Source organism: Somniosus microcephalus, unplaced genomic scaffold (genome assembly GCF_052327205.1).
Source record: "Somniosus microcephalus isolate GS21.2 unplaced genomic scaffold, FLI_Smic_1.0 unresolved_chr2, whole genome shotgun sequence".
Classification (NCBI taxonomy): domain Eukaryota; kingdom Metazoa; phylum Chordata; class Chondrichthyes; order Squaliformes; family Somniosidae; genus Somniosus; species Somniosus microcephalus.
The window spans coordinates 80842331-80854205 of NW_028225180.1; the positions used below are offsets into that span (position 1 = coordinate 80842331).

The 11875-nt window shown below is 51.4% G+C and overlaps 1 protein-coding gene across 3 annotated transcripts in view; it reads right to left on the bottom strand.

Annotated features, from left to right (window-relative positions):
- Positions 1–5425, bottom strand: part of LOC147092893 (ribosomal protein S6 kinase alpha-5-like) — a 39986-nt gene extending 34561 nt beyond the window's left edge. The window contains exon 1 of one of the 3 annotated variants that reach the window (XM_085976174.1): positions 4260–5425. In XM_085976174.1, the coding sequence (XP_085832300.1) occupies positions 4260–4314 (55 nt within the window). In that variant the 5' untranslated portion in view covers positions 4315–5425. The remainder of the gene's footprint in view (positions 1–4259) is intronic. The other 2 variants (XM_085976173.1, XM_085976175.1) reach the window with 2 other exon arrangements.
- Between the last annotated feature and the right edge of the window lie 6450 nt (positions 5426–11875).

The window sequence follows — 11875 nt, forward strand, 5'->3', positions numbered from 1 at the left end:
CACGGTACAGGCGGTCCCCACTCACAGGCGGAGTCACGGTACAGGTGGTCCCCACTCACAGGCGGAGTCACGGTACAGGCGGTCCCCACTCACAGGCGGAGTCACGGTACAGGCAGTCCCCACTCACAGGCGGAGTCATGGTACAGGCGGTCCCCACTCACAGGCGGAGTCACGGTACAGGCGGTCCCCACTCACAGGCGGAGTCACGGTACAGGTGGACTTGACTGGGTATTTACTCATAATCCTCGCCCTAAACTCAAATGCTCTGTTGTGCCCCGACGGATAATCTTTTTTTCCCCTCAATCCGCCATTGCCGGAATGCCCCCTGTTGGGATATGCAGCTTAGCAGGAAAGTGGAGTCCAGTTCGTAGACCGGCCGTGGTGTTATTCAATGGTGGAGCAGGCTCGAGGGGCTGAATGGCCGACTCCTGCTCCTATTTCTTAGGTTCTGACTTTCAGCACGCACCAAGATTCCCAGAATCCAATCGTACCGTCGGCTGCTGCTCTCACTCCAACTGATCTCCCCCCGTCCCCCCCCCCCTGTGCCCACACCCGCTGCCCCACCAGCCACTGAACTGCCAGACATTAAGCTGGCGGGCGGCAGCCTTGCTCTCGATTCTCTCGCCTGGAGCCGCTGATCCCGTGCTGGGGTGCAGTTCCACAACCAGCAGACAACCTCCCCCACGTGTGAACCCAGACAGCAAGCAGGGTACGAGCTAAAGGATTGGGCCCCAGTGCCCAGGAATAACGTTTAGTTAGCACCAGAGGTCCAAGCTCCCATCTCAACAGAGAGGCGGCCTGCCAGGGGAGGGCACTGAAGGAGAGAGGGTGGGGGCACTTTTAAGGGTTTCACCGCCAGCCACAGGGCAGCACCCACCAACCGGCCCCCCCCCCCGATTCTGCCCGCCTTGGCTCAGTGGGTATCTCTCTCTGTCTCTCGCCTCGCAATCAGAAGGTCATGGCTTCGAGCCCCACTCCAGATACACAAGCACAAGATCCAGGCATCACTCCAAATCACACACCATCCCGACTTGCAAATATATCTCTGTTCCTTCATCGTCACTGGGTCAAAATCCTGGAACTCCCTCCCTAACAGCACCTTCACCACACGGACTGCAGCGGTTCAAGAAGGCGGCTCACCACCACCTTCTCAAGGGCAATTAGGGATGGGTAATAAATGCTGGCCTTGCCAGCGATGCACACATCCGGCAAATGAATTTTAAAAAGGCTGACACTCCCAGTGCCAGTACTGAAGGAGCGCCGCACTGTCGGAGGGGCAGTACTGAGGGAGCGCTGCACTGTCGGAGGGGCAGTACTGAGGGAGCACCGCAGTGTCGGAGGGGCAGTACTGAGGGAGTGCTGCACTGTCGGAGGGGCAGTACTGAGGGAGCGCCGCACTGTCGGAGGGGCAGTACTGAGGGAGCACCGCACTGTCGGAGGGGCAGTACTGAGGGAGCGCCGCACTGTTGGAGGGGCAGTACTGAGGGAGTGCCGCACTGTCGGAGGGGCAGTACTGAGGGAGCACTGCACTGTCGGAGAGGCGGCACTGAGGGAGTGCCGCACTGTCGGAGGGGCAGTACTGTGGGAGCGCCACACTGTCGAAGGGGCGGTACTGAGGGAGCGCCACACTGTCGGAAGGGGCAGTACTGAGGGAGCGCCACACTGTCAGAGGGGCGGTACTGAGGGAGCGCCACACTGTCGGAAGGGGCAGTACTGAGGGAGCGCTGCGGTGTCAGAAGGGGCAGTACTGAGGGAGCGCTGCACTGTCGGAGGGGCAGTACTGAGGGAGTGCTGCACTGTCGGAGGAGCCGTCTTTCAGATGAGACATTAAACCCAGGCCCCCGTCTGCTCTCTCAGGCGGATGTAAAAGATCCCACGGGCACTATTTTGAAGAAGAGCAGGGGGAGTGCTCCCCAGTGTCCTGGGGCCAATATTTATCCCTCAACTATCACTAAAAAACAGATGATCTGGTCATTATCACATTGCTGTTTGTGGGAGCTTGCTGTGCACAAATTGGCTGCCGCGTTTCCTACATTACAACAGTGACCACACTTCAAAAAGTACTTCATTGGCTGTGAAGCGCTTTGGGACGCCCTGAGGTGGTGAAAGGTGCTGGAGAAATGGGAGTCTTACATGTCTTTTTCATTCAGCATCTGCACAGACTGCAGGTTGATTCCTCCTCTGTGTTGCGAGGGCACTGTGGCCCAGTGGCTAATGGACTGGACCAGCAACCAGAGGTAGAAGCTCCCATCTCAACAGAGAGGCCGCCTGCCAGGGGAGGCTGTGAGTTCCAATCCCACCAGGCCATTTATGGGGCTGGGACCAGGGGAAAAATAAACGACCATGAAAAAGCTGCTGGATTGTCGGAACATCGCAACTCCCGGGAAGGGAACCTGCTTGATCTGGGGGGGGGGGGGGCATGTCCAGTCCTATACTCTGTGGTCAGCCAATAAACTGAACCTCATCAGTGCCCATACAACTCAAGAGCATAAAAAGATTTTTTTTAAAAGAGAGTTGCGTTTATATGGTGCCTTTCACGGCCACCGGACGTCCCAAAGCGCTTCACAGCCAATGAAGTACTTTTTGAAGTGTGGTCACTGTTGTAATGTAGGAAACACGGCAGCCAATTTGCGCACAGCAAGCTCCCTCAAACAGTAATGTGATAATGACCAGATCATCTGTTTTTTTAGTGATGGTTGAGGGATAAATATTGGACCCAGGACACTGGGGAGAAAATCCCCCTGCTCTTCTTCCAATAGTGGCTGTGGGATCTTTTACGTCCACCCGAGAGAGCAGATGGGGCCTCGGTTTAACATCTCATCTGAAAGACGGCACCTCCGACAGTGCGGCGCTCCCTCAGTACTGCCCCTCCGACAGTGCGGTGCTCCCTCAGTACTGCCCCTCCGACAGTGCGGCGCTCCCTCAGTACTGCCCCTCCGACAGTGCGGCGCTCCCTCAGTACAGCCCCTCCGACAGTGCGGCACTCCCTCAGTACTGCCCCTCCGACAGTGCGGCGCTCCCTCAGTACCGCCCCTCCGACAGTGCGGCGCTCCCTCAGTACCGCCCCTACGACAGTGCGGCACTCCCTCAGTACTGCCCCTCCGACAGTGCGGCGCTCCCTCAGTACTGCCCCTCCGACAGTGCGGCGCTCCCTCAGTACCGCCCCTACGACAGTGCGGCACTCCCTCAGTACCGCCCCTCCGACAGTGCGGCGCTCCCTCAGTACTGCCCCTCCGACAGTGCGGCGCTCCCTCAGTACCGCCCCTACGACAGTGCGGCACTCCCTCAGTACCGCCCCTCCGACAGTGCGGCGCTCCCTCAGTACTGCCCCTCCGACAGTGCGGCGCTCCCTCAGCACTGGCACTGGGAGCGTCAGCCTAGATTTTTGTGCTCAAATCATTAAAAAGAGATAAAAGTTTGCAAGAATAGGTAATCCCCTGATTGGCTGAACATCTGTTTGGCACGGAATCAAACAGATGAGGAAAGTCCCTTGTTGACTGTGGTCTTGTAATGAGTTAGTTGATCCAAGTTCATGGCAGCAAGAGATGAGGGTGGACCTCCTATTAATCTCAGTTTCCCAGAGCTGTCCAGCGAACAAACCCCCTCATTCCCCAACACGTTTCTTTGGAACAGAGGAGGCTGAGGGGAGATTTAATTGAGGTGTATAAAATTATGAGGGGCCCAGATAGTGGATAGGAAGGACCTATTTCCCTTAGCAGAGTGGTCAATAACCAGGGGGCAGAGATTTAAAGTAATTGGGGGAAGGATTGGAGGGGAATTGAGGAGAAATTTTTTCACCCAGAGTGTGGTGGGGGGTCTGGAACTCACTGCCTGAAAGGGTGGGAGAGGCAGAAACCCTCATCGTGTTTAAAAAGTACTTGGCTGTGCACTTGTAACCTACAGGGCTACGGACCAAGAGCTGGAAAGTGGGATTAGGCTGGAGAGCTCTTTGTCGGCCGGCACGGACACGATGGGCCGAATGGCCTCCTTCTGTGCCGTAAGTTTCTAAGATACTGGAAAAGTGTACGTTCAGATATGGGAAGAACAAGACTGGAGCTCAGCGATGATGCCCCCTCCCTCCGCGCCCACACACAGAAATAACTTCATGACCAGGGTAGGGGTGCATGCATACCTGGCCACAAGCCATTCCCCCCCCAAAACCTTCAGGAGAGGAGGTGAATATTGAAATAAGGGGGGAAACTGGTCAAGCTGCAATCGTGTCCTATTGGCAAAAAAAAACACACACATTTGCAACTCACCATTTTTAAGTTCGTGTTTCAAGGTGCAACTCTCCTCCTCCCTGCTGTCGTCCATTGCTTCAGTTCGATAAAATGATTTCCCCCAAAAATAATGTTCAGGCTCGAATATCTGGGGTTGCAATGTCAGTCTCTGAGTGGCAGATATATTGCAATGGAGACAAGATCCTTTGAGAACATGTCAAATGGCGGGGGGGTTGGGGAAGGGTAAGGTTGAGGGAGGGGGCGGGCACAGTGTGGCACACCGCTTGTCAATTTCAGACCCAAGGCTGGCGACCCCCTGATCAATTTCAGACGCGGATCCTGTCGATTCTTCTTGTCAATTTCGGGCCTGGGCGGGGGTTGCAGATTCCTTGTGGGATACAGTGTTGCAAATTCCTTGTCGATTTCAGATACAATGTTGTAAATTCCACTGTCGATTTCAGATACAATGTTGCAGATTCCTCGGTCGTTTTCAGATACAATGTTGCAGATTCCTAGGTCGATTTCCGATACAATGTTGCAGATTCCTCGGTCGATTTCAGATACAATGTTGCAGATTCCTCGGTCGATTTCAGATACAATGTTGCAGATTCCGCGGCCGATTTCAGATACAATGTTGCAGATTCCTCTGTCGGGTTCAGATACAATGTTGCCAATTCCTCGTCGCTTGCAGATGCGATGTTGCAAATTCCTTGTCAATTTCGGCTACAATGTTGCAATAGTCAGTTTCATTCGCTTGGGACGCGGAAACTAGGCTTTCAAATGCCTTCAAAAAACATATACACCCCCCCCCCCCCCCGAGGTTTACATGGTCGCCTCTCCCCCCTCCGCCTTTCTCTGGGACGCCGAGTCTCTCACTTTTGGAGCCCTCTTATCCTGTTGCTATTGACAAACATCTGATGGGGCTTTTTGTTTTGGTGACTTTCCCCCCTTCCCCGACCCCCAAAGCTTCTCTCCTGCGATTACCTTTTCCTCTCTCTCGGTGCAATCGATCGGTGTCTGGGGTTCTCTTTTTTTGGCGGCTCTCAGACCTGCTTCCGCGAAAGCTTCACATTTCGGATTAGAGAGTGGGTGAAAAATGCAAAAAAAAAACTTCTCAGCAGAAATGCAACACACCACTACGGAGGCCGCAAGAGCTCAGGGTTGACAATGAATACATTCACTGCAGATTTGCACCCTCTTGTTTTGGGATTGGGACCAAGGGCAGAGGCAATGGTGCACTGTTACCAGAGGGCCGGTGTTTAAAGAAACGAAGGAGGAACTGCCAAAATATGCATTGAGAAGGAGCAGAGTTGCATTCATAGCAACAGCAGGAGGCCATTCAGCCCCTCTAGCCTGCTCCGCCATTCAGTTGATTTCCATTTATTGTGCAAACTAGACAGGGTTAATTAATAACCTTGCAGTAAAGGGGCCTTTAGGGAAGAGTGATCATAACATGATAGAATTTTATACAGAGTTTGAAAGTGATTTCGTTAAATCCGAAACTAGGGTCTTAAATCTAAACAAAGCAAACTACGTAGGTATGAGGGGCGAGTTGGCTAAGGTAGATTGGGAAACTACATTATGATGGAAGACATGCAATGGCTAGCATTTAAAGAATTAATACATAATTTACAACAAATATACATTCCTTTAAGGCACAAAAACCCCACAGGAAAAGTGGTCCATCTGTGGCTAACGAGAAAAGTTAAAGATAGTATTAGATCAAAGGAAGAGGCTTATAATGTTGCCAAAAAGAATAGTAAGCCTGAGGATTGGAAGGATTTTAGAATTCAGCAAAGGAGGGCCAAGAAATTGATAAAGAAAGGGAAACCAGAATATGAGAATAAACTAGTGAGAGACTTAAAAACAGACTGTAAAAGCTTCTATAGGTATGTAAAAAGGAAAAGATTAGCAAAAGTAAATGTGGGTCCCTTACAGGCTGAGACAGGAGAAATTATAATGGGGAATAAGGAAATGGCACAGAAATTAAATAAATACCTAGGGCTGGATTTTCATTGGGTCGTGGAGTCGGGATTGGAGGCGTGGGGGGGTTTTAAAATCCCCAAATTGGGGATCCCGACCCCATCCCGTCCCCAACCCACCTCCATGCCAGTTTCAAAGGAGGCGGGTACCCGCCCCGTACTGGGACCCGCCTCCCTGAGGTGGGAAGGGGATTAGTGCCAATTAACTGCCTGTTAACAGGCAGTTTTTAGCCTAATCCCTATTTTCATTGTTGAAATGTGGGATTCCCGACGGCTCCAAACCACGCCAAGTTAGCGAGGCGGGCCGTCGGGATGAAGGGCTTGGAGGGGTCGAGATGTCCGGTGTTCAGGTGAGTGATGAGTGCATGAGTGCAAAGGTAAGTGTGTTTGGTCTGTGTAAAGTGTTTAAAGAAGTTTTACTTACCTTTACAGCCTTCCTTCCTTCAGGTCTCGGGAGTCCCTCATCTCACCGGCACAGAAAGCAGAATGGCCGGTAGCTGTCAAAATCTGCAGCCTCAGCTTTCTGTTCCGGGGAGATCTCTAAATCATCCTGAGAGGAAGGAATTAACCTGCAGTACAGATTGTCAGCTTTTGACAGCTTCAAACAGCTGTCAAAAGCTGATATTTCATCTGTCAAAAAGTCTTGACAGATGAAATGTCAATCTGTGATGTCACCCATTGCCAGGTGGCCCTTAATTGGCCTGCTGGGTGGGCTCAACACGGTCAATCAAGTCTAAATCACGTGGGTTGGCTAGAACTCAATGGAGGCGGGACTACAACCCCAAAAGTTGTAGTCACGCCCCCTACCAACTCCTCAATGAAAATCCAGCCCTTTGTGTCTGTCTTCACAGAAGAAATGCAAAACATTTCCCAGAAATAGTGGAGAACCAAGGCTCCAGCGAGAATGAGGAATTGAAAGAAATTAGTATTCGTAAAAAAGTAGTACTGGAGAAATTAATGGGACTGAAAGCTGATAAATCCCCTGGACCTGATGGCCTACATCCTAGGGTTTTGAAAGAAGTGGCTACAGAGATAGTGGATGCATTGGTTGTCATCTTCCAAAATTCCACAGATTCTAGAACGGTTCCTGTGGATTGGAAGGTAGCAAATGTAACCCCACTATTTAAGAAAGGAGGGAGAGAGAAAACGGGGAACTGCAGACCAGTTAGCCTGACATCAGTAGTAGGGAAAATTCTATTATTAAGGACGTGGTAACAGGGCACTTGGAAAATAATAATAGGATTGGGCAGAGTCAACACGGATTTATGAAAGGGAAATCGTGTTTGACAAATTTGTTAATTTTTTGAGGTTGTAACTAGCAGAATAGATAAGGGGGAACCAGTGGATGTGGTGTATTTGGATTTTCAGAAGGCATTCGATAAGGTGCCACACAAGAGGTTATTAAACAAAATGAGGGCTCATGGGATCGGGGGTAATATACCAGCATGGATTGAGGATTGGTTAGTGGACAGAAAACAGAGAGTAGGAATAAACGGGTCATTTTTGGGTTGGCAGGCTGTAACTAGTGGGGTACCGCAAGGATCAGTGCTTGGGCCTCAGCTATTCACAATCTACATCAATGATTTGGATGAGGGGACCAAACGTAATATATCCAAGTTTGCTGGTGATACAAAGCTGGGTGGGAATGTAAGTTGTGAGGAGGATGCAAGGAGGCTTCAAGGGGATATAGACAGGCTCAGTGAGTGGGCAAGAACATGGCAAATGGAATATAGTGTGGAGAAATGTGAAGTTATCCACTTTGGTAGGAAAAATAGAAAAGCAGAGTATTTTTTAAATGGTGAGAGATTGGGAAATGTTGGTGTTCAGAGGGACCTGGGTGTCCTTGTACACGAATCACTGAAAGTTAACATGTAGGTACAGCAAGCAATTAGGAAAGCAAATGGTATGTTGGCCTTTATTACAAGAGGATTTGAGTATAAGAGTAAAGACGTCTTACTGCAATTATATAGGGCCCTGGTGAGACCACACCTGGAGCACTGTGGACAGTTTTGGTCTCCTTACCTAAGGAAGGATATACTTGCCATAGAGTGAGTGCAGCGAAGGTTCACCAGACTGGTTCCTGGGATGGGGGGATTGTCCTATGAGAGATTGAGTAGACTAGGCCTATATTCTCTAGAGTTTGGAAGAATGAGAGGTGATCTCATTGAAACATACAAAATTCTTACAGGGATTGACAGGGTAGATGCAGGGAGGATGTTTCCCCCTGGCTGGGGAGTCTAGAACCAGGGGTCACAGTCTCAGAATAAGAGGTTGGCCATTTAGGACTGAGATGAGGAGAAATTTCTTCACTCAGAGGGCGGTGAATCTTTGGAATTCTCTACCCCAGAGGGCTGTGGAGGCTCAGTCGTTGAGTATATTCAAGACAGAGATCGATAGATTTTTGAATATTAAGGGAATCAAGGGATATGGGGATAGTGCAGGAAAGTGGAGTTGAGGTAGATCAGCCATGATCTTATTGAATGGCGGAGCAGGCTCGAGGGGCCAAATGGCCGACTCCTGCTCCTATTTCTTATGTTCTTTTGACCCACTTCACAAAGACACTGTACCCCGACCAACTCACTCCCCCCCACCCCCACACTAGAATCTATGGAATTTTGGAAAATGACAACCAATGCAGCCACTATCTCTGTAGCCACCTCTTTCAAAACCCTAGGATGTAGGCCATCAGGTCCAGGGGATTTATCAGCTTTCAGTCCCGTTAATTTCTCCAGTAATTTTTTTTAAACTAATATTAATTTCTTTCAGTTCCTCATTCTCGCTGGGCCCTTGGTTCTCCACTATTTCCGGGAGGTTTTTTGCGTCTTCTTCCGTGAAGACAGACACAAAGTATTTGTGTAATTTCTCTGCCATTTCCTTATTCCCCATTATCATTTCTCCTGTCTCAGCCTGTAAGGGACCCACGTTTACTTGAGCTAATCTTTGCCTTTTTACATACCTATAGAAGCTTTTACAATCTGTTTTTTTGTTTCCCGCTAGTTTACTCTCATATTCTATTTTCCCTTTCTTTATCAATTTCTTGGCCCTCCTTTGCTGAATTCTAAAATCCTCAGGCTTACTACTCCTTTTGTCAACATTATAAGCGATGTGTGGGTGAGAGAGGCTGACTTTTGAGGTGACTGCTGGGCTCGGTCTCTCGGAGTGTGGACTCTGGCACATCCCCCACTCTCCCACAATTGGCGACCGCGCTTTCACCCGTCTTGGCCCTAAGCTCTGGAATTCCCACCCAAAACCTCTCCGCATCTCTCCTCCCCTCTCTCTCTCTCTCTCAAGGCATTGGAATCTTTGCTTCACTGTGGACACATCGCGCTGGATGACGGGGGCCTGTGCCTCCCTGGTCCCGAGCTCAGCCACTGTACAGGGCAGGCGAGGAGGCAGCAAGAACCACGGTTGCAGAAGGCAGCCTCGGTCTCCTTGCAGGTTCCCTTTGCGAGTCGAGATGAAGGGCGATGGCGAGTCACCTGAACACGGAGGCCCGGTGAGGGGCAGCGGGCTTTTCCCTGAGCTGTACAAATGAACAAGCACCCCAAAAGCAGGTGTGGGAATACAAATGGCAGGCGAGTGCAGTGGTTATATTACTGGACTAATATAGGAAGACTCCCATTTCTCCAGTGCCTTTCGCAGCCTCGGGACGTCCCAAAGCACTTTACAGCCAATGAAGTACTCTTTGAAGTGTAGTCACTGTTGTAATGTAGGAAACATGGCAGCCAATTTGCGCACAGCAAGCTCCCACAAACAGCAATGTGATAATGACCAGATCATCTGTTTTAGTGATGTTTATTGAGGGATAAATATTGGCCCCAGGACACCAGGAAGAACTCCCCCACTCTTCTTCCAATAGTGGCTGTAGGATCTTTTACGTCCACCTGAGAGGACAAATGGGTCCTTGGTTTAGCATCTCCTCTCAAAGACAGCTCCTCCCACAGTGCGGCGCTCCCTCAGTATCGCCCCTCCGACAGTGCAGCGCTCCCTCAGTACTGCCCCTCCGACAGTGCGGCGCTCCCTCAGTACTGCCCCTCCAACAGTGCGGCGCTCCCTCAGTACTGACCCTCCGACAGTGCAGCACTCCCTCAGTACTGCCCCTCCAACAGTACAGCGCTCCCTCAGTACCGCCCCTCCGACAGTGTGGCGCTCCCTCAGTACCGCCCCTCCAACAATGCAGCGTTCCCTCAGGACTGCCCCTCCGACAGTGCAGCACTCCCTCAGTACTGCCCTTCCGACAGTGCGGTGCTCCCTCAGTACTGCCCCTCCGACAGTGCGGTGCTTCCACAGCAGTGCCCCTCCAACAGTGCGGCGCTCCCTCAGTACAGCCCCTCCGACAGTGCGGCGCTCCCTCAGTACCGCCCCTCCGACAGTGCGGCGCTCCCTCAGTACCGCCCCTCCGACAGTGCGGCGGTCCCTCAGTACTGCCCCTCCAACAGTGCGGCATTCCCTCAGTACTGACCCTCTGACAGTGCAGCGCTCCCTCAGTACTGCCCCTCCGACAGTGCGGCGCTCCCTCAGTACTGCCCCTCCAACAGTGCGGTGCTCCCTCAGTACCACCCCTCCGACAGTGCGGTGCTCCCTCAGTACCGCCCCTCCGACAGTGCGGCACTCCCTCAGTACCGCTGTTCTTACCCGGTCTGGGCCTATATGTGACTCCAGTCTCACAAAAACATGGCTGAGTCCGAACTTCCCTCTGAAGTGGCCTTAAGCTTATGGCCAATAAATGCCAGCCTTGTTAGTGACGCACACATCCCCAAAAAAACAAATTGAAGGAATACAGGTAAGCAACCGATGACGCACGGGACTTAACAGCATCCGCCTCCCACAGGTGTCTCTAGAGGCCCACTCCCACAGCAGCCCACAGTGAAGAGCAATGAGTCATGAGAAGACTAAAACAGTCACCTGCTCGATACATGTGTCGGCGGCAGATTGATGGGCGACAGCACGACAGGGAAAGGCTCACGAGCTCAGCTCCCAGTGGGAAGGCAAGACACGGAGGCAAAGTGCGGGAACAGGAATGTCAGGATCTTCACACAGAGAACCTGTGGCATGGATTGGCGTAGGGGAGTGGGGTCGATACACTGGGATCAGAGTTCCACGTGATGAGCAGGGGACGGGGAGGACGGGCGTCTGTCTGTTTGGACCAATGGGTGACCTGCTGTGATCCTGATTTTAAAATTCTCATCCTTGTTTTCAAATCCCTCCATGGCCCTCGCCCCCCTCCCTATCTCTGTAATCTGCTCCAGCCCCACAACCCTCCGAGATCTCTGCGCTCCTCCAATTCTGCCCTCATGACCATCCCCAATTTTAATGGCTCCACCATTGGCGGCCGTGCCTTCAGCTGCCTGGGCCCTAAGTTCTGGAATTCCCTCCCTAAACCTCTCCGCCTCTCTCTCCTCCTTTAAGACGCTCCGTAAAACCGACCTCTTTGACCAAGCTTTTGGTCACCTGCCCTAATTTATCCTGATGTGGCTCGGTGTCAAATTTTGTCCGATAATCGCTCTTGTGAAGCACCTTGGGACGTTTTACTACGTTAAGGGGCGCTATATAAATGGGAGTTGTTGTTATTGAAATCAGTACAGGTAGACTATCCTTTATCCGAAATTCTGAAAACCGAAACCCTCTAAAAACCGAAAGTTTTTTCGTTCAGCGTAAGTCGTGCGCACGACA